Source organism: Syngnathus leptorhynchus, chromosome 18 (genome assembly GCF_054491065.1).
Source record: "Syngnathus leptorhynchus isolate UIUO chromosome 18, UIUO_Slep, whole genome shotgun sequence".
In the NCBI taxonomy this organism is placed as follows: Eukaryota; Metazoa; Chordata; class Actinopteri; order Syngnathiformes; family Syngnathidae; genus Syngnathus; species Syngnathus leptorhynchus.
This window is the reverse complement of record NC_141212.1, coordinates 364,242-385,898: the sequence shown is the minus strand read 5'-3', so window position 1 is coordinate 385,898 and position 21,657 is coordinate 364,242. Positions and strand designations below refer to the sequence as shown.

At 55.1% G+C, this 21,657-nt stretch overlaps 1 protein-coding gene across 4 annotated transcripts; it reads left to right on the top strand.

Annotated features, from left to right (window-relative positions):
• Positions 1 to 1,588: 1,588 nt before the first annotated feature.
• LOC147042028 (prospero homeobox protein 1-like) lies at positions 1,589 to 21,292 on the top strand. Of its 4 annotated transcripts, none has more exons than XM_085937475.1 (6): positions 1,589 to 2,083; positions 3,496 to 3,550; positions 3,652 to 5,732; positions 8,279 to 8,386; positions 11,998 to 12,192; positions 18,880 to 21,292. In XM_085937475.1, the coding sequence occupies exons 3-6, from the start codon at positions 3,717 to 3,719 to the stop codon at positions 19,063 to 19,065; spliced, it is 2,505 nt and encodes an 834-aa protein (XP_085793601.1). In that variant the 5' UTR covers positions 1,589 to 2,083; positions 3,496 to 3,550; positions 3,652 to 3,716; the 3' UTR covers positions 19,066 to 21,292. The 4 variants fall into 4 exon arrangements, with proteins under 4 accessions (XP_085793601.1, XP_085793603.1, XP_085793600.1 ...); XM_085937477.1 differs by having other exon boundaries at positions 3,496 to 3,604; positions 3,687 to 5,732; XM_085937474.1 differs by having other exon boundaries at positions 1,589 to 2,281.
• Positions 21,293 to 21,657: the final 365 nt, after the last annotated feature.

Here is a 21,657-nt window from a genome sequence, read left to right as displayed (position 1 = left end):
TTGAAAAAGAACAAAAAAAAAACAACAGATCGTCGTATGGTGTTAATATAGATTGAACAATATTTATTATAGTAGGTGAGCAATGTTGAAATGTACAGCATCGTACGGAGGAGTTGATTCGATACATTTGAACCCTCATGTATTGCTAAAAAGGAAAGTTAAAAAAAAAAAAAAAAAGTATTACGCACGGCGTTAGTGCCTCTTATCGATGCTGAATTTTGATTGGAGTCTTGTCATTCCATGAAGTGTAACATTATTGCAGGTTCTCCTGAAATGGAATTGGCTATATTAAGTGTCCTATAAGGACTCTTTATCGCCAGGCGAGCTGTGCAAGTCCGACGCCTACCCTTCGTCGTCGTCATCATTATTATCATCATGATTATTATCATCATCATCCGCGGGGGGGGACTGCTTTTAAGATGCCCGCCCCACTATTCTTTTTCTTTTTAAAACGAATTGTTGCGTCTTATTCTGCCCGATAAAAATACACCTAAATACTGCAAATATTTGTAAGCATCGAAAAAAAGATGAATAGTCATTGGAATAATCCGTGAAAGCAATCAAAGGACACCTTTAACACGTGTGGGGGCAATATCGTTTCCCCTCGGCCTGCCCCCCTCTCAGCACCAATAAATATGTCAGTGCATTCAAAAGAGCTTCGGCACGGCAAAATTACATCGACGACGAGTGGGCCAACATCCGAATTTCGGCTCTCATACTTTGAATTTTCGCTTGTTTTTTGGGATTGTTTTTTTTTTCTCTCTGGAGATTGCGCTCGAAGTGAAAGAAACGGGGCGTGTGCGCGCGCCCGCGGGCCACTTGGGGGGTGTTAGGAGGGGTCGGGGCACGCAGATTCAAACTTTGCTGACTCCATAATTATTTCACGCAAACAAAATTTTAAAAAAAGGCCAAATCGGGAGGTGGCACCTCGCCCTTTCCTCTGGTGGAAACGGGGCGAATATGACGCACAACTTGGAGGAGAAATGCAAAAACGACACGTATGCAAAAGATGAAACCCGTTTCAATAATCCGAAAAGTAAAACAAAAAAAAACCGCATTTTTAATCTTGCAACAATTGGAATAATAATAATAATAATAATAATAATAATAATAATAATAAAGACTCGTCTCGTTTGAAAGACACGTTCTAATAAATTGATGAAACAAAATTCACATTTCCTCCCGTGAGACGCAACAAGAGATTCGGGGCTTTTAGCAGGTGCACAAGCTTGAAATATGAGTCCAGTGCGATTTCGCTTTATACGACCAAATAGAAGAGAACGAGGCCAACTCTGTTGCGCAGTTTAATAAGAAGGCGAATTCCATCCACGCGCGCGGCGCGGCAATAGCAATAGAAACAAACCCGGTAAGCACGCAAACATTTCAATCGCACGAATTCATGTTTGCAACATGAAAAAAAAAAAAAGATTCTTACTGGCACGATGCTTGGAAATTGTTTGTTTGGGGGGGAGAACGAAAAGATGGGCGCATGGCGTCGGGGGTCCCGGTTCAAGTTCAGTGCTCGGTTCTCCTCTTGCGGGGGGGGGGGCTAGGAGGTGCGATGGGGGCTTGGTTAGGAGGGGGGGGGGTCGTCTCTTATTGGTGGCTTGCCACGGTTACATCACGCCCCGTCGGCCGTGACGCTCGCACGTCTTCCGGCTTCCTTCAGCTGCGTCTTCAAGTTGCTCTTTTTTAGTGGCCGGGGAGGAGCGCGCCGCTTCGCCTCGCCTCGCCTCGTCTCGTCTCGTCTCATCCAGTCCGCCACACTTGCGGCAGCTCGCGCACGCACGCACGCTCGCTCGTCCGCCCGCCCGCCCGCCCTCGCGCTCGTTCGCTCACTCGCACTTACCGCACATCAGTGGCGTGACAATATAGGGAAGGCAGCCGAAAAAGCTCGGCGCATCGCTTTTTGCTTCTTGTTCTTGTTTTCCTCTTTTGCGCCTGGCTTTATTCCACAATCCAGGCACAAGCGGCGATCTTTTCTCGTTTTCGTGGCGGAGCGTGTGAGTGTGTCATTTTTTGGGTAACCCCCCCCTCCTCCTCTTCCTCCTCCTCGTCGTCATCATCATCATCATCTACGGGGGTAAGTAACCTTGTCCTCGGATACCTCCCATCTCGGTGCGCGCCCGGTGGGCGGTCGGACCAGAAAAAAAAAAAAAGAAGAAGCGCATGTTGAAAAATGAATTAAGTTGAATGTTTTTTGCCTATCTTGGCGAGGAATTGTTGTGCGCCAGTTTCTCAGTGAGGTGAGGAGGATGTTCCAGCTTTGGGAAAGCTGAAAGTAAGTTGATGACCTGCAAAGTCCGTTTCGACCGCATACATTTTATGTGCGCCATCATTTTCATCATCATTGTACAAATACGAGTCGCATCTCTATCAAGTTGCGCACCTCCAGTACGAATTGTTCAAATTTAAAATGAAATGAAATTCAAAAGTCATATTTTTAAAAAATATCATTTTGTTGAATCACACCTTTAGTTTTTTGTGATGGCAAAAAGTTTTGATTGGGTTGTGTTCAACAAGGTTTTTTCTTGATAGAAAAGGGAACTTTATGAGCATACAGAGATAGTGTGTGTGTGTGTGTGTGTGTGTGTGTGTGTGTTGTGGTAGACAGGTGCTGGCTCCCAAAAGACAGGTGCTAGTGCTGCTGACTATTTCCAGCTCTATTGTTGAAGGCTTCTGGTGATCACATTTTTGCAATTTGTTTTTTTTATTTGATCTTTTGTGTGTGTGTGTGTCTCCTTAAGAGAAGCTTCACCTCCCGTCTGAGCTCTTCTAACAATTCTGGAAAAAATATCAAAGTCTCCCTTTAGCCAAATCATTTCAATTTGTCAATTTCTAATTTCCCAAATGCTGCTTTTTAAAAATGTTATCATTTTCAAAAGGTGCAAAATGTGTTTGTGTGAGCACTAACCCTAACCCATTTCTCAAATTTGAAATGAGCAAAAGCTAGAGGCTGCGGCTGGGCTAACTAAAATTCTTTGGCATTTTTCTTCCTGCATTTGTGGCTTTTTCTATTTGAGCGCCGCCGCTTCCTTTGATTTTTGTAAAGAGCGCTTTAAGTCCGAGCTTGACCGAGGTGACCCATTCGATTGAGCAGAATTAAGTGGCCTCGGCAAGCAGAACGCGCACAAAGCCAAAGCGGCCGCCTGGGCGGGCCCCGCTCCGTTTGGTCGGGTCGAGCGTTTGGGAAGGCGGGCAAAGGTTCGGGCCGGTCGGTCGGTCGGCCGGCCGGTCGGTCGGCCGGCCGGCCGGTCGTCTTAACCCCGTTTTGCTTGAATGTGCCCCTTCCAATTAACGTTGGCAAACGTGGAAATGAGGACAAGTGCTTAAGTCATTATCATAATTTTATGCTGCTTTGTGTGGCGTGGGAACTGGTTCAGTCCATGTAGGCCGGCCCCGGAATGCAGAGGCCTAATTCTGACGCCCGTTTCCCACAACCCTTCTCCCCCCCCCGCCCTCCCTCCCTTGCTCCCTCCCCCCCTCCCTCTGTAGGTGGAAGACCCGCCTGCCCGCTCGCCCGCCTGCCGTGGCCGCGCTTCGCCAGCGTGTAAGGCCGCCCGCCCGCCCGCCCGCCGCAACCCGCGTAGCCGCCGCCGGTGAGGTACGTTTGCTGACGTGCGGCGCTGTGTTCGATCCCTTTCCGCTCAGAAACACGCGCGTGTTTGCGGGACATGGCCCGATAGCGGCGGCGGCGACGGCAGCAGCAGCCCGTGATGCCGGACCATGACAGCGACTCCCTCCTGAACAGACAAACCAAGCGAAGACGCGTGGACATCGGGGTGAAGAGGACCGTGGGCGGCAGCAGCAGCAGCAGCGCCGCCGCAGCAGCGACGACCGACAGCATCGCCCGCGCCAAAGCCGCTATCTTTAGCGCCATGAACTCCCTGAGCACCCACCACGGCTCGGACGGCGAGCCCGTGGAGTGCTCGGTGGTGCAGCCGCACCACGGCGACGGCGAGTCCAAGTCCAACGTGTTGCGCAAGTTGCTGAAGCGGGCCAACTCCTACGAGGACGCCATGATGCCCTTCCCCGGCAGCACCATCATCTCCCAGCTGCTCAAGAGCAACTTGGCCAAAAGCGCCGGTGGCGGCGGCGGGCCTGACAGAGGCGAGCACGGCTTCCCCAGCTCCGGGCTCTCCAACGCCAGCTCCGACCCGCCCCAGGAGGACGCCTGCAGCAACTCCTCGCAAGAGAGCACGCCCCAGGAGTGCTTGTCGCCCTTCGGCCGGCCCCCCGCTCCGGGCGACATGGAGCGCCTCAACGACGAGCACTTGCGCGCCAAGCGGGCCCGCGTGGAGAACATCATCCGCGGCATGAGCCACTCCCCCAGCGTCCTGGGCCCGCCCTCGTCCCGCCACGAGATGGACGGCGAGCGGGAGCTGGATCCCGAGTGCCCGGCGCCTCGCTCCCGGCGGCCGGGCCCCGGCAGTCCTCCGCGAGCGGGCGAGCTGTGCGGCGGCGGCCGGGAGAACAAGCGCAAGCAGCGTCTGCCTCAGCAGCAGCACAGCTTCCCCCAGCTGGCGTGTCAGAGGAAAGAGCACAAGCAGGAGGAGCGGCGCCAGCTCAAGCTCCAGCTGGAGGACATGCAGAAACAGCTCCGACAGCTCCAGGAGAAATTCTTCCAAATCTACGACTCCACCGACGACTCGGAGCACAACGAGCCGCACGACGACACCGGCGACCTGTCCGAGGACAGCCCGGCCAGGTCCGACAACGAGCCGGGCGCCGACGGGCCGGCCGCCGACGAGCCGGGCGCCGACGACTTGCGCTCCGACAACGAGATGTCCGACTTGGATCCGGGCCACTTCCTGGATCGGGCTCGGGCCTTGCTCCGAGACCCGTCTCTGCTGGGCGACGGAGACAAAGCGGGGCGAGACGGACCGGCGGGCCGGGGCAAAGGCCAGGCGGGCGCCTCGCTGCACTCGGAAGGGAAGCAGCTGGCCGAAGCGCTCAAGCAGGAACTCAACTCGGCCATGACGCAGGTGGTGGACACGGTGGTCAAGGTGTTCGCCAAGCCCCCGCGGCCCCCGCAGGCCCCCCAGCAGCAGGCCTTCCCCCCGCTGCCCTTAGCCCCCGAAAGGCTCTCGGCGGCGCTCAACGGGGACAACCCCAACTTCCACGGCGCCAACCAGCGGCTGCAGTGCTTCGCCGACGTCATCATTCCCAATCCGCTGGATCCCTTTGGCATCCCGGGGATGCCGGCGGCGGCCAACGACCAAACGGAGGCCCTGCCGCTGGTGGTGAGGAAGACGCCCGGCGATCCCCCCCCCCACCACCACCACCACCACCACCACCATCACCAGCAGCAGCAGCAGCAGCAGCAGCACCACCACCACCAGTCCTCGGCCGTGGGCGCCCACGGCGGTCACCACCACCCATCCCTCCACCCTTCGTCGCTGTCGGCCAGCATGGGCTTCAGCCCGCCCTCCTTCAGGCACCCCTTCCCCTTGCCCCTGATGGGCTACCCCTTCCAGAGCCCGCTGGGCCCACCTTCGGGCGGCTACCCCGGCAAGGAGCGCTCCTCGCCGGACTCGGTGGACCTGTCCCGGGAGAGCGCCGGGCTGAGGACCAAGATGGCGTCGGCTCACCACCTGGGGCACCACCATCGCTCGTGTTCGCCGGCGCACCCCGCCGCCACGGCCGAGGGGCTGTCCTTGTCGCTCATCAAATCCGAGTGCGGCGGCGACCTGCAGGACATGTCGGACATCTCGCCTTACTCCGGCAGCAACGTATCCTTTTGTGCAAAGAAAGCCTCTGGCTGTCTTTCTTGTTGCTTATGGTTTACTCAGCCCCTTATCGTGTCCCTTTTGTTCAAAACTTGGCCCACGAGGTCGTTCTCCATCCCGAGTTATCTCGGCCCCCCGAGACTGCAGGCTAATAGCGCTAAAGTCCCTCCTCTTTCTTTTCCGTATTCCTCCTTACCCCCCCTCCCTCATGAAAATTTGATGGGCGCCCTCGGTTATCCTTAGAAAGCTTCAAGTCATTCAAATTCATTCCCTGCTAAATGAATCACCTCACCGGTCTGGTCGGCGGCCATGTTTATTTCCGGCTTCCTTTTTTTTTTTTCGCATTTTGCACATGTTCCAGAAGGTTGGCCCGAGGACTCGGCCAGGATGCGTATTCAAGATTGCCTCCTGTGCTCCTCTTATCATCCATCGCTGTGTAAAAAGCCCACAACCATTGTCATCTCTCTCTCTCTCTCTCTCTCTCTCTCTTTTCATTTCATAAAGATCTGTCAACAGCCCGGGGGCCTTTGGGCTGTTGCTTGGCAGCCAAATACTTCTTTTTTTTGTGTTTGTTTGCCCCCCCCCCCCCCCCCTTTCCGTCTCGTCTTTTGAAGCGGACGTTAACAGGTGTTTTCGGCGAGCTGTTTATCTTTCATTACCTCGTCTCGTTTTGTCTTCAGACCCGAGGCCCAACGCTTTGCGCGGATCCATAATCCTTTGCTCTTGATGGAGGGATGAAAACCGAGGGAGGTTGGGGGGAGTGGGGGGGGGGGGGGGGCGGCCACTGGAAGAAAGTGGAAAATAATCACACAACAAGCAAGCTAGCAAGCAGCCGGGCCAGATGCCGCCGACCGGCCAGCCGGCTTTTAACGCGGCGGGCACCTCTTTTATGATTGACGGCGGCGCTTTGCGCACGGCCGCTTTATCGTTTTTTGCCCCAATTCATGAGTCGCTCTTAAGTTCTCTCGGAGGTCGGCGACAGCTTGTCGGACATTTTTTGCGAGGCGCGCTCAAGTCGAGCGGCGTGGCCGAACAGATGGCGGCGATGGCTTTTTTGCTCGTTTGTCCGCCGTCCAACTCGGACTCATCTTGTCCCTACACCTGGAATGGGGCAGGCGAGCGGTTCCCGCCGCCGCCGGCGATGGCCGAGTGTCGGGGGAGCGCCCATTTCTTGTCGGGGTTGCGTCCCGGCGAACGGCGGCAGCCAGCTGGTGCGAGCGCGCCATCATGACAAAATAATGGCTGCGCGAGTCCAATGGCAATTCCATTTGCAAGCTGTGAGGGAATTGCAGATGATCAAGAGAGGCCGGGCGGGCCGGGCCGGGCCGGGCCCGGCCGGGCCGCCTTTGTTCGAAAGGGAAAGAGCCCATGAAGACTGAGCCTTGCGATGGAGCATCCCACCTTGGCTGATTGAAAGCCGACCGCCTGACCGACCGCCAGTGTGTGTGTGTGTGTGTGTGTGCGTGCGTGCGCGTCCATTGTGTCCCCTCCACTGGAGCAGATGGTGCGGCGTGGGGAGTGAAGTGCTGCTCTTTTGGCCGGGCCTGCTGGAGGAGTAACGCCAGCCTGCCAGTGCCCCTCCTCTCCCCACAAGACCCTGCCCCCCCCGCCCCCCCCCCGCCCTCCGCTTCTCAGACAAAGTAGACAGGATCTTTTGCGGATCTTTTGCATGTGCTGATGCCTTCTGGCCTCGGCCACAGCTGGACACTTGACCGCTTTGCACCATCGCCAACCCCCGCTGATTGTCAGAGCGGAAATCTTATGATTCTTCTTTGGGAACAAGGCAAAGCGCAAAACAGGCCGATGGCGTCCTTCTGTGTTCCTTTCCTTCAGACACATTATACGGACGTTAATTCGGCGCGGAAATGGCTCGGGACATTCTGCGGCGCAGATGTGATCCCCCCCCCCGCCCGTGCGGGTGGCTCAGTCCAAAGCATCGGAGGCCCTCTTCTCCTTCTCCGCCTTCCAAGGCTTTGGCAGAAGCAGAGAGGTGGGGTGGGGGGTACGTCATTGGAAGCCCCCCCCCCCCCATGTGATTGCACGTTAGAAAGCCTCGGCAAAAGCGCCTCCCTTTGCCGCTCAGTCCAGGTGGAAGACGTCTCGGCGCCGGCCGGGCTGGCCAGCTCTCTCTCTCTCTCTCCGCTTGAATCTTGTTTGCAACATCAGAGCTGGATATCCCAGCTTGGCGAGCGGCGGCGCCAAGCCATTAGGCTTTCTTGCCCATCCATGGCTGGCGCTAACTGCTGTCTTTGTCTGTGATATGCAAATGGGCTCCTTTTTCCCCGCCCGCAGCCCTTCTTCTTCTTCCTCTTTTGGGCTGGAGGTGAGCGCACGGAGCAGGCCAAAAGGCGCTCGCTCGCTTTGACTGTGAAATGAGCCCGCAGATGTACGACAAAACAAACAAAAAAAGGCGTCAGCTGCGTTTTATTAGCCGTGACGCCGCTCGCTGCCTCCCTCCCCCCATACGGCCGCCGCAAAGTTCAAGCAAATTTCCTGCTGTTTGATGCTCTGTCCGCAAACCTTTGCTCCTTAACGACAAGCTTTCTCAGATACAGGAGGGTCTGTCGCCCAATCACCTGAAGAAGGCCAAGCTTATGTTCTTCTACACCCGCTACCCCAGTTCCAACATGCTCAAGATGTTCTTCTCTGATGTCAAGGTGAGTTGGCTTTCTCGTAAAGACACGCCCGCTTCCAAAAAAAGGGAACTTGGATTCGTGATGATGTTCAGGCTTCGCTTCGAGTCAACAATGAGGCCGACCTTGCGGTTTTATGCAAAAGAGGCCAGACGAGGAAGTCGCGTGCGGGCTGCGGAACGGTGGGACGGCGACAGAGCAGGTGGGGGGGGGGGGGGGGAGGGAAGGCGAGCCTGACTTTCATCAAGAACATGAACAAAGCTCATTTTTAAGCTGCACTGCAAAAAAAATAGCGCAGCACAATAGCTCCTGTTTGTTGGTTGCTCTTGCTTGTGTGTGTGTGTGTGCGCGCGCCCCTCTCTGACCATACGGAGGGGTAAACACTGTGACAGATCCAGGCCATCTTATTCAAATGAGAAGATAAAGGTTCCCCTTTTCCTCTCAGAGGCCGCCGCCGCCATTTGCGGGTCACGTGACTTTCGCTGGGCTGGAAAAGGGGGCGCGGCCCGGCGCGGCGCCTTCGGCACCTGCCAATGGCGGCCCAAAAACAAACAGGCAACAACACGTCATGTTCTTATGAAAGATTTAAAGCGCTTTTGTTTGAGTGACTTGATGGCTAGCGAGGAGGAGGACGATCACAGGCGACCTCATCAGACAACAAAACAAGGTCAAGATCGTTAAGCGGATTATCAGTCACATTGGTTTGTTTTTGTTTTTGGCATGAGACAATGGGGCCTGCGCCTCAAGTTTGTAGACATGTGTGGGAATTAGACGGACTAGCTAATGAGATTGCCGGCGACCCCGAGGCTAATGAACGTGGGAAGCGGGCCCGTCCCGTCTTGACTCGCTTTTTAAGACACGCGTGCCTCCAATAACCCGGAAGACGTCCCGAGCGCCGGCCGATCCAGCACAAATCCATCCCGCCCCAGGCTGGCGGTCGAGGAGGGTCGTTGCGCCCGCCCCTTCTTTTTTTTTTTTTGCTGATGACGAGACAGGGCACATGCGACGCCAAAGAAAGAAAGAAAGAAAGAAAGAACGAAAGAAAGAAAAGCCAGCGGCTGGATTTGAGTCGGCGCTGACAAAAGGCCGCTTTCCAGGGCCGCTTTTTGTGCACAGTCAGCCAATCGGTGGACGGAGATTATCTGCCACAATTGGCCCCTGCCAAAACAGGAAACGTTGGAAAGCCCCGCTGACTGGGAAGAGCTTACGCCACCGGCCAGCAAGGGCGAGCGAGCGAGCGAGCGAGGGGGAGGCCCAGACGGGCTTCGCTGTCTTTCTGCACGCTGGTTGTCGGAGCGGAGGCCCGGCCGGCGACCGGGACCGGTCTCGCTCAGTTCTGCTGCTATTGAAAAGAAATAGCTTGATTGTTTCAAGGCAAGGTCCTGCTGGAGTGGAGTGTGTTCTATTCTAGACACTGTGTGTGTGTGTGTGTGTGTGTGTGTGTGTGCGCGCGCCCGCCACCTTCTATCTGGCGCTGTTAGCATTAAGAGGTGACCTTTCACAGGCTCTTGAGTGTGAGTGTGAGAAACACACTCTCGCTGTCTCTCTCTCATCTGCCTCTTAGCGAGCCACGCACACGCGCACGCGCACACGCACACACACGTATACGTTGCATCTCATGTGAGTGCTGGCTGACCCCTGCCAAGTCTGATTAAGGAGCGCTGCTGATGTGCTCCTTTCAGCCCGTTCCCTCCTTTTCCATCCAGCACTTCTCAGCTGCTATTGGGGGAGGGGGGGGGGTGTCCTCCATCCTATCCTCCCACCAGCAACTTAATGACTCAAAATGCTGCAAAGGGACTGGCCAAAGCCTTGAGCAAAACGTTTCCAGATCGGGTGGAATTCCGGTGTCTTTTATGAAGGGGGGGGGGGGGGGCTCGCTTAGATTTCCTCCTGAGCTGTCTCTGTAATCAAGTGACACGTCTATCCGTCAGCGGGCTCTGACACCAAAGGTCTCTTCTGTGAGCGATGGCGGCCGTTTGCCCGAGCGCAATCTTCAAAGCGAGCGAGTGGGAAACGCCGGCCGGCCGGCGTTGGCAGTAATTCACTCACTTACGTCGTCTTCCCGGAAGCTTGACGGACAAATGTGACGCTCGCCCAAGCCGCCAATGTAGACGGAAGGACGGAGCGGATCACCAAACTCGTATCAGTGCTGTACCGACAGGTTGAGCTAACCAACGGACCTTTAATTTTCTAGCACAATCCTTCCTCATTTATTGTTTGTATTGCTTGAGGCGGAAGACAAAAAAGGGGGTGTGAGCGCTGCGTGGACGCTGTGGATTTTTTCTTTTTTTTGGAGCCGCTTGGTGGAAAGCGAGGCCATTGTGTGCATTTAAGCAGCCCCTCGCTCGCTCGCTCGCTCGCAGCCCGGTGAATTTTTCTAAGTGTCAGTGGTTTGTTTGTTTGACGCGTCCATGTCACGACCCCGGCCTGCTGACTGCTCACGTTCCGACCCCCCGCCGCCCGCCTGCCCCTCCCCGTCCCAACGCCATTGTCCGACAGCGCTGACCTGCACCCTCCCCTCCCTCCCTCCCTCCCTCCCTCTCTCCCTCCCTCCCTCCCCTCTGCCTCATTTCCCAGTTTCTGCTCACCACGCACTTTAGGGCAGCCAGCCCCGTCGCAATAAGCAACCTCCCGAACGGCCGCGCCAATGTCAGGCGGACTTATTGGGCCGTGACGTCACCCGCCGATGCTTCCAGCCTTTGCCGACTTCCTCGTCTTTACATCGCACAATCGGCGATGGCGAGGAGCGCGTGCACGTCGCTGCGTGTCGGGGAACAATAGCCTAATCTCCATGTCAAAAACGGCTCGGCCGGCGCTCCGCTCAGCGCTTTTGCATCGAGGCCCTCTGGTTCATTCTTCTTCTGCAGAGCGCAGTAAGGCCGCTTTGCGAGCAAGCGAGCAGATGATGCTTACCGGGCTTGCGGCAAGCGTTTGCTACCTGGGCCCTCTCCAATTAGAGACGATGATAAAATGACTGCATTTTGCTTGTCGGCCACCCGGGGGCAATATAACAGACGGATCGGAACAACGCTAATGGTAGTCTTTCTTTGCAGAGGATAAAGAATACATTCTTGTAGCCATGTGGCGGCGGCGCTGGGAGGGGCCGGCGCATGTCCTCATCTGCTTTTCATAGGCGAGCCGGGGACCCGCTGAGGCTCTTAATAGGTTTACTCGGCCCTTTTGAATCCGGCCGAGCGGCACGGATCAGATAGCTGCGGTCTTGGCCGCGGCTCCTGGTCCCGGCCCCTTTCTCTTTTTCTTCTCCTTTCTTTCTTCCTGCCCGGGAGGTGCGGAGAGGAGAGGGGAGGAGAATCAGGGTGTAATTGCTCAACGGGGTTAAGTACTTGTTTGAGCCCCCCCGCGGGCCAGGGCGCTTCACATGATGACTTAATCGTTTTTCTGCTCAATTATGCCTTTGCGGAGCAAACCCCGCCGCCGCCGCCGCCGCCCTTTTCCAGTTATGATAGGGGGGGGAGGGGGTTGTTTCCCAGCGGGGAAGACGAACGCTCTCACTTGAGCGCTCTTGTCTCGCTGTCTTACTTCACGCGTCTATTACGGCTTGGCGTTTTTCTTCGCTGGGCCTTTCATCTCCCGGGCCACGCTTAGGCAGTTTGCCCTTTGTGTCCCCGTTGCAGTTCAACCGCTGCATCACCTCGCAGCTCATCAAGTGGTTCAGCAACTTCCGCGAGTTCTACTACATCCAGATGGAGAAGTTTGCCCGGCAGTCCATCAACGACGGCGCCGCCGGCGTGGAGGACCTGAGCGTCAGCCGCGACTGCGAGCTCTTCCGGGCCCTCAACATGCACTACAACAAGGCCAACGACTTTGAGGTAAACACGGCGCTGTCTTTTTTTTTTTTTTTTTTTTTTTTGCTCCAATTTGAAAGGAACTGGAAGGCCTCGGCAGCTTATGGTTAGCTCAGTGGATGCGGTTTTGTTTTGGGCTTTCTGCAAATGAGGAAGACGAGCGCAGCGCCTCTTCCCCATCTTTTGTTTGTCGACTTCCTGGTCCGTCCTCCTCGTCTTGCAGCGACGGGCAACTTCGCCTTTTGCCGCCTTCTCCTTTTTTGCTCCTTCTGCCAGCGTTTTGTGGTAGGTGGCGCACTGTGCCTGCAAGGGTGAATGGGCCGCTGCTGGCGCCGGCCCGCCCGCCGGCCCGCCCGCCGGCCCACCCGTCCCTTGGACCGGACCGAGCGTGCTGGCAAAGCATTTCTCCCGCGCCTATGTGCGCGTGTGTCACTTTGGGGGGGCGGGCTTCAGCGTTATCAAGGTTAAGCGTCCTACTGTTTTAGCCAGAGCAATAGGGGAGGGGGAGAAGGGGAAAGTGGGAGATGGATAGATAGGCTACGGAGGGTGAGAGACAAAAGAAAGAGCATTGGTAAGAGGGAGGGAGGGAGGGAGGGAGTCAGGGGAGAGCGGTGGAGGTGGTTTTGTGGGGGGGGGGGATGACGTATTGGATGCAAGTGCCCTTGCGAGCAGTGGGAGTTTTGCAGAGCTCACACTTGAAGTGCTTCACTCACGCTTTTTTTTTTGGGGCCCGTCTGTTTCTGTGTGCGTTATTTGTCCACCGGGGCCACACACACACACACAGAGCACTTCCCGCATCCATCTTGCGTCCTCTAAAGGGAGGCTTTTGAAGAGCTGGGCTGGCACGAGCACTCGGAAGCCAGGCGCTTGCAACGGTAGGTAAGCTGAGCTGCAAGCTTTGTTTCACCAGTGCCTGCCCCCTGTTTTTGCCATCAACCCAAACAAGAAAGAAAGAAGTGGTTCCCTCGCTGCTTCTGATTGGGCCTCATTTGGGTGCTTTCCAAAGAAGGACTGGCTTTTGGTTTTGGAGCCAAAGCCCTCGGCCACCGTACGCCTCCAAAAGCGGCTGAGGGCAAACGGCTTCCCCCTTTTTTTTTTACTTTTGCATTTGCATTCAGAAATGTGAGCATTTGCAAGAAGAGGCCAGGACAGGTGAAGAAGTCTTTGGAGTGCCGGGCGGGTGGGCGTGGCTGTAGGCTGTCTTGTTTTGCATATGAGCTGGCCCGGCAGGTGTGTGTGTGTGTGTGTGTGTGTGTGTGTGTGTGTGTGTCTGTGTGTGTGTGTGTGTGTGTGTGTGTGTGTGTGTGTGTGTGTGGGAGAGAGAGAAATGCAGGAGCTGATTCGGGCCAACGCCAGGCAAAATGTGCCCAGCCATGCAAATTCCACCAACACAGGCGAGCAAGCAAGACTCGCAGTGTTTGTGTGTGTGTGTGTGTGGAGAGGGGGGGGGGCTTTTTGTTGTGCACGTGGGCGTTGTGTGTGTGTTACATACTTACAAGTTTGTCAGGATGTTCCGTCTTAAGTGTGTGTGTGTGTGTGTGTGTGTGTGTGTGTGTGTGTGTGTGTGTGTGTGTGTGTGTGTGTGTGTGTGTGCGTGCGTGAGTCATAGAGGAAACGTGAAGCTGGATGGCGATGACTGCATGTGTGCATCAGGATGCCCCCAAGGCCTGTTTTTGTGTGGAGCTCTCCCCCTCCTCCCCCTTCTCTTCCACCTCCTCCTCCTCCCCCTCCCCTACCTACCTGCCTGCCTGCCTGCACCAGCACTTGAAACAGGAGCCTACGCATGCACGCAAGTTTGCGTTTGGCAGATTGTGCATCATCAAAGTTCCATCCACCTTGGTGGCGTCTTTGGAATGAATATGTCCTCTGTTTGAGTGACCCCCCCCCCCCCCCCCCCTCGCCCCTCGCCTGCCTGCCTGCCCCCCGCCCCCGTCCGTGGCCTTTCTTGTTTGATGCTAATCTGCTCTGTCACTGTGTTGGCCTAATACGCTCCCCATCTTCCCTCCCAGCTCGTCTTTTGTGGCGATTGTTTCCTCTTTTCCTTTCATATCGCTGCCTCCCTCCCTCCCTTCCTCCCTCGCTCCGTTCTCTCTTCCTTTCCTTCCCTTCCCTTCCGTCCATCGCCTGCCTCTCTGCTTTTGTTCTCCCTCTCTCTCTCTCTCTCTCTCTCGCATGTCTTCTTCTCCCTGGCCTTCTCCTCCTATTAGGCAAGTTTTAATGGCATCATTGTCACATTCCTTCTGGCACAATGAACACTAGCTGGTAATTAAAAGACTTTGGCGTTAATTACCTACTTTTCTGCCCCTCGTCTCTCTTCTTGCCTTTCTTCTGCGCTTTCTCATTTGCGACGTCCGCCGCCATCAAACAAGCCTTGACTTTGAGCGGCCCGCGCTTTCATGTCCGGTGGAAACTCTCGCTTAGCGCCCCCCCACCCCCCCCCTGGGTCTGTCCTGTTTGAACCCCCAACGACAACACACATCATCTTTCACGAGTAGGAATGTGTGCGAGCCGCTAATGGAGGCCCGCTTGGATAAAAAGACAGTTTTATGACGGCTCTGGGAACCTCTCCCATTTCCAAAGGAGCCACCGGGCCCAGTTCTGCAGGTGGGCGGAGACATTTAAAAGAGGAAGCGGAGCGGCTGTGATCTCTTTGCTGAAAGTGGTGACAAGCGGCCCGGTTTTGAGTTCCCCCTCTTCCTCTTTTCTTCCACCTGTGGGGCTTCGTGGTGGGAATGCAAGAGATGCTCGCCTTATGAATGAAGAGCTTGAGAAACAGCAGAGAGTGCGGCCAGGGCGGGCGGCACTTTTTGCCACTTGTGCCAATGCTCCAAACTTGTTATGTAACGGCGCTCCACCATTGAATTTGGGCCTTTCGCCAGATTGGGATCTTGAGTTTGAGAGCCGTGGGCGAGAGAGAGAGAGAGAGAGAGAGAGAGAGAGAGAGAGCGAGTGAGCTCCTATCCTGCCCTCCTCTTCCACCTGCCGCCCCGCCCGCCCCCTTGCCAGGAGAGCAGATGCTGTCTGTCCAAGCGGCCGCATTGTGTGCCCCCCCCCCCCCACAGCCGTTGCTCCCTTCACGGCCCTCTCGGGGCTGGCTCCATTTGTTGCGACGCTCGTTTTGGGCGGAGGTTTTGTCTGACCTCGGAGGTGACGAGGTTGCGGCGGCTACGGAGGAAGCGCGAGCAGGACGCGAGGGCGCCCGAGGCAAACATTTCTCATCCAGTCAGACTTGCGCTGGGCGAGATGAATAAGACGGCGCTGCTATAGATTGAAGTTGCCAAAAATAAAAGCGATGCAATATGCCACCGGCGTCCGCACTCCTCGGCGGAGGCAGGCAGCCAGGCAGGAACTCTGGATGCAGCACCTTTTTTAAAAATGCCTGCTGGCTGAAAACTTGAGCAAGTGACGGCGATGGTGGCTGAGTCCAAGTCCCTTCTGCCTCTCTCCTTGGTTCTTTTCTTTCTTGTGTCCCTGGTCACCTTGCTCAGTGGCACAGCTGCTGCTGATGATGTCATTATTTCTGGAGCATTTTGCCCCCCCCCCCCCACCTGCCTTCCTCGTGTGTGTGAGAGACTAATGGAGCGTGGTGAAGGGAGCCGTGCCAAAATGACCGGGGCGTGCATCAGAGGTGCAGATGTGTCCAAGTCACTCTCCCCCCACTCCAATTCCATGCATGAGTCCCCCTTTCTTTCTTGGTCCTCCTCCAATCTGCATCCCGACATCTTATTCCTCCTGCTTGCTGGCTCTCTCTCCATCATTTATTGTGGGGTGACCCTTCCTCCCTCCCTCCCTCCCTCCTTGCCGCCCCGTCTATTCTTTCTGGAGCTCCCTCTCCAGATGTCCTCTTCCCATCTCGCAGACTCCCTCGCTCCTTTCTTTCCCTCGGGCCTCCTGCTCGCTCTGTCTCCCTGACTTGCTGACCTCCGGAGCCCCCCCCGATCTCCTTCTGCTGTGACATGACTCGTTGACCTGGACTCTTTGTGCTTACACATTGCCAGTGTGTCTCTAAGGAATCGACATTTGCGGCTCGGAGCTCCCAATGACTTGGCGTCTTTGAGCCTGTGCCGCCGTCGACTCCTCCAGAGCTCCTCATGTGACACCACTGCTCAGTCTCACAAACACGTGGCGTGCGTGTGTGCGTGCGCACACGCAGAAGCGCCTCAAGGGCTCGGCATTCTCCGGCGAGGCTATCGCCGGGTGTTTGCTCAGCTTTCGGGCCCCTTTCCTGTCCAGGAGCCCACGTGGCGGGACAGAGTCAAAACCGAGACTCCGCTTGGACTCGAGTCTTATCAGCGCTCTCGCGGACCAGGGGCAGAAAGACGGCCGACGCGGGTCGTGTTTGTCCAAAGTGACAAGCGTGGGCCAAGGACTCACCGAGGCCTTTGTAGATGAGCCATCGATCGCAACAGATATGCGAGGCAAAGGGGACGGACGGACGGACTGACTGACTGACTGACTGACTGACTGACTGACTGACTGACTGACTGACTGACTGACTGACTGACTGACTGACTGACTGACTGACTGTGAGAGAGAGAGAGCCAGCGTGGCCAGGGTTCGACAGGCCTGCTCAAGTTTCACAAGAAGCTCGTTGCCCGGCTGCCTGCAAAAGTCCCGGCCGGGAAGCCGGTTCCCAGCAGGAGTTAGCGATTAACCCGCTCGGCCGTCACCGGGCCGTGTGATGTCCCTGCCTGCGTTTCATCCTTCAAGGCTATACTGTACACACACACACGCGCAGGCGGGCCTATCGAGCCCGGCCGGCCTTATCTTCCAGGGTCTTGTCTTGTTTGGCCAATGCTGTGCAAATAGAAGGTGCAATACATCTCCTGACAGTTCCCAAAAGCAAGCGGGAGCAAACAAACAGCCAAGCAGCTTTCTCAGGCTCTGGACCCCCAAGCCTTTTCAAACCTTTTATGATCTCATCGAAAAAGCAGGAAATCCCATATCCTTGTGTCTCAAAGCAACCTGAAGTCAGTGAATGAGCGTGATTAAGCCCTCGTGTTCTTTTTCTGCCCGCGTGGAACAGCTGGAAGGAGCGCCTCAACTCACAACCGCATCTCATGCCGTGACAAACAGACCTCACATACATCACGTGGAAAGAAACCCAAAAAATTGGTCAGAAATAACTGCGGCGTGACGCCGATCCCTCGGTCCTCTTGGCGGTCCCTCGCCATCGCCGCTGCCTCCCTCGCTCCCTCCCTCCCGCCTCGCTCCCTCCCTCCCTCCCTCAGTCAAGAGGATCTAAAATACCAATACCCTTTTCTCCTTGACATTGCCTCTCGTCGCAGTCAGCGTTTTGCTGCCCTTTTATAGTCAAAACGTCCGTCAGGAGAAATTGCACGCCGGAATATTCTTAGTAACACACACGCCGGCGGGTCGTCGTAACCTCGCCGACGCCGTCCCGGCGACGTTGGGATTTTTTGGGACGGGGGGGGGAGGGGCTTCTTATTCACAACTCACCTTTCGCACCGCTGCGCAAAGGCATGGGCTAACGGGCCTCGGAGCCTCCATTCATCACCTGAAGGGGAGGGGGAGAAGGGGGGCACATTGTCGTCCCATGTGTGTTGTGTGCGAACAAGCGTGACTGCTACAGTCTGTGTGTGCGCGAACGGCCGGCCGGCCGCTGACCTTGCCGTGTCCTGACACCCGTGATGAGTATCTGCAGGACACTAGAGGAGCAGGGGCCACCCAAAGCTATTGTGCGCAGAGGTCTGGCCTCAAGTACAAGTATGCAAAAGGCCAATGTGTAAATGCTTCTTGCAGTAGTTGTAGCGTAGCTAGCTTCTCCCAATCGTGTCTCCGAGATGCCGCGGTAAAAAAGCTCATACGGGAGCAACCTTCATTTTAAAGCCACAAACAGGACAATGAAGCGAGCTGGGCCGCTTCCGGGGAGGCAGTCAGCATTATCCGAGCGGGTGACCCCTAAAGCCTGTGTCGCCCTGACGGAAGGAGACGGAGCCAAAGTGTGGCCGGGGTGTGTGTGTGTGTGTGTGTGTGTGTGTGTGTGTGTGTGTGTGTGTCCGCACGCACAGGATGTGTCATCTCCTTGGCACAAGGAGGTGCGGCTGCATGTGACAGCGTGCTGGCTGGCGTCAAGGTGTGACGGAGCCTTGCCAGGCGCGCTGTGGCTGAGCGCGGCGCTCGGGGCCCGGGCGGCCCGGCTGGCCCGGCCGGTTCCGAAAGCGTTCAAGTGCTTCCTCTTTGCCTCTGTCACACTCTCGTTTGCTCGCAGCTTGTACGTTTTCTTTTTTGGACTTACAAAGGGTCACGGTGTGGCAAAAGGTCACGCTCCACTTCCACAATGGTGGCCATTTTGAAAGCCCTAAGGGAAAAAAAACAACATCTCCGTTAGCAAAACAGGCAACGCAGCCAGGTACGCTCCATATCAGTTCTTTTACGAGAGTTTTTTTTTTTTTTTTTCCCGTGCACGCGTCCTTTAGCCGCTTGTGGGTCACAGGTTGTATTTTCTTTTTTTACAGCGAGCCTTATAAAGATGTCACACCGAGGGAAGTGGGCGTTGTGAGAACGTTGCAAGAAGTGGCTTTTCTCAGGCGGAACGCTTTTAAGGAAGCTTGCCGCTTTTATCTCACGCATAAGCGTAACGTCCAGAAATGGGGTCTTCTGTCATCATCCAGTCACCCAAAGAAAAAAAAAAGCAAAGCAATGATGATGCTCATTTCAATGCAGAATTTTGTGATCATTTGCCGGCAGGTGCCCGATCGCTTCCTGGAGGTGGCGGAGATCACGCTGCGGGAGTTTTTCAACGCCATCGTGGCGGGCAAAGACGTGGACCCGTCGTGGAAGAAGGCCATCTACAAGGTGATCTGCAAGCTGGACAGCGAGGTGCCCGACATCTTCAAGTCGCCCAACTGCCTCCAGGAGCTCCTGCACGAGTAAACCCATTCCAACTTGCCTTGGGCACTTGCGATAGTTGGTCGGTTGGCTCGCTCGCTCCCTCCCTCCCTCCGCTTTTGCCGACGTTGTCCGGTAGCATTCCTCGCTCGCCGTCCTGGGCGTCCGTTCCGTTCCCCGACGACCCGGCTCTGCTTTTGTGGTTGCTTTTTTGTTTTTTCTTGATGGATGGACTGAAGATTGGAATGGGGAATTTTTTTCTAGGCTGGGTCGCGTCTCCATTCCCATCCGATGAAGTGTCCCCGCAAAAGTAGCGAGGACCTGCTGTTTGTTGCCGTGATTAGTATGGATTCTTTCTGTGGTGGATGCTGATGAATTGAATATTGGTCAGCGCTGCTTGCTGCCGTTGGGCACTTGTCCCCTCCCTCCCTGGCTCCCTCCAGTGAATAAATGATTCCAATGAGGAGTCTTGAAAGGGAGCTTAGACGCCGGACTGACTATTGTGCTTCTTGCGTCACTTGAAATGTTTTGTTTGAAATTTGGAGATTTGAACGCGTTGATTTATTTTTGATGTTTGAATTTGTCCAGTTTCCGGCGAAAGCTTTCTCCCGTCGCCAACGTTAGCCTTTTGCGTTCATTCGGCCTCCGCCAACGACCTTTTTCTCGGAGGGTCGGGCTCACGTTGTTGCGTCCGCGTTACAGATCCATGGATGCTTTTGACAAAAGATGAAAAGGGGGCAGGTTGCTCAAGCAAACACAAGCGGGCAGAGCGGCTCCGAGCTTCATGACGGCGGGCGGGCGGGCGGGCGGGCGGGCGGGCCGCCGCCGCCGCCGCACGTCTTTGTCGCCGAGCGTCTCAAAGTGCCACAAAGAAAAGGAAAGCGGACTCTTGCGGAGGGAGCCTCCTTGGAGCCAGACTTTTTTTTTGTTGTACAATATGAATCAATATGGACATCTAAAAAGGTGCGGTGGCAATTGTTTGAGTTGTTTTTAGCGATGACTTTGTTTCATTCTGTGTTGTCCTTTGTAGGTTAGAGCAATTGGTTGCCAATTTGTGACTTTCTTTCTTTCTCCCTTTTGCTTGTTTGCTTTGGAAAAAGAAACATTTTCAGAGGATTGCTGCTGTAAATAGTGTCGGGCGGCGGGAAAATGGAGTCCCGCCCGCCCAATGTAAAAATTGCGTGGACGCACACCTTGCGCACAAGAGCTGAGAGGTTTTTTTTCATTTCTTTCATTTTCCAGAGTGTTTTGCGTGTGCGTGCGCAAGAGAAAAGGCCGATTATGAGAACCTGTGAACCAGTGAGTGACACAATTCTCAACGCGACCTGCCCCTCCCCTCGTCCCCCCCCCCCCCCCCCGGGAGAGCCACCCTGACATGTAAATGACTCTCATTAAGCTGCGGCGGCGGCGGCGTGCGTGTGCGTGCTCGCTAGCTCGCTCGCTGGCTCGCACATGCGCTCCATCGTTTCCTCGGACCCGTTGGCTGAGCTGTTTGAAAGGATTTTCTCCTTTTTGTTTGCCGATGCTTTGACTAGTTTTGATTCTTCTCGTCATCCTTCCTTTCCTTTCCTTTCCTTTCCTTTCTTTTGTAAATATCCATGACGCTGACTGATGAAGTGAGCGAAAGTGCTTTTGTATAACTTAGCAATATGTTCTGTGTTTTGTGGATGCTTGTTTTTCTATGACGTCATCGTGGTGATGATGAACTAGTGCAGTAATTCCAATTGGAGCGGTGGTGTTGATTTCTCTTTCCTTCTTTCCCCGTCAGCTCCGACTCGTGTTCCATCACGGCTGCTTTTTTTCTCGCCTTCTTTTCTGTCGTCGGTGTGGATGATGTCCTGCAGATTGTGTGTAATTTATTGGTTTAATTTATCCTAATTTATTCAATGTTGGGTTCTTTTTCAACCGGGGGAAGGCCGCACTGCATTTCTCTCTCAAAGTAGATCCAAGCGTTTGTTCCGAATGAATTCTGTCCATTTTTCAAAAAGGAAGAAGAGGAGATGATCGAAAGACAGGAAGGGTCTTGGCAGCTAAGTGGACATTTGCAAATTGTTTTTTGGCCGAGGGTAGGCTAGAAAGCGGGTTTGAACCTGTTTTGCGGTTTCTCCCGAGAGCCCGCCCGTTTGCCCGCCCCACGTCCCTCCCTCCCTCCCCAAACACAACCAGTAGTCAGTCAAATTGCCTTTCGTGCCTTCGCCCTCCTTGAACTGAATGTATGTGCAGTATATATGCAAGCTTGTGAAATTAAAAAAATGGAAATAAAAAGGAAAAATGCACATCTTTGCTGCTCTTTTCTTTTCTTTTCTTTTCAGAAATGCTCATTTTTGAGCCAGCCAAAACACGTTTTCTCTCTCTCTGTGTCCACGTGAGCTGAAAATGTCCAAATGGTCTGGCTCTGTGCAATTTGTGCAATGTTTTGCCTTTTTGCAGGCTGTTTTGCGTGTGGCTCATCTTCACCTCACTCAAGCCCGCTGCTCAACTTTCTCCTCTTCCTCTTTGCTTTTGTTCTCATCTGAGCGCTTTTCAGTCTTTTGTTTTTGCTTTGATGCTCATTTTCGGAGTCGCTTCTTTTGTGTGTCTCTGCTGCGCTTTTGAGTCTTTGTCCCGGCTCGGCTCGGCTCGGCTCGCCCTCACCGG

What these genes read in the sequence shown, in the direction of transcription:
- LOC147042028 (XM_085937475.1), top strand. Translation starts at nt 3,717, where the DNA reads ATGCCGGACCATGACAGCGACTCCCTCCTGAACAGACAAACCAAGCGA. An exon ending in CGCCTTACTCCGGCAGCAAC is followed by an intron (nt 5,733 to 8,278) that starts GTATCCTTTTGT and finishes AAGCTTTCTCAG; the next exon opens with ATACAGGAGGGTCTGTCGCC. An exon ending in ACAAGGCCAACGACTTTGAG is followed by an intron (nt 12,193 to 18,879) that starts GTAAACACGGCG and finishes ATTTGCCGGCAG; the next exon opens with GTGCCCGATCGCTTCCTGGA.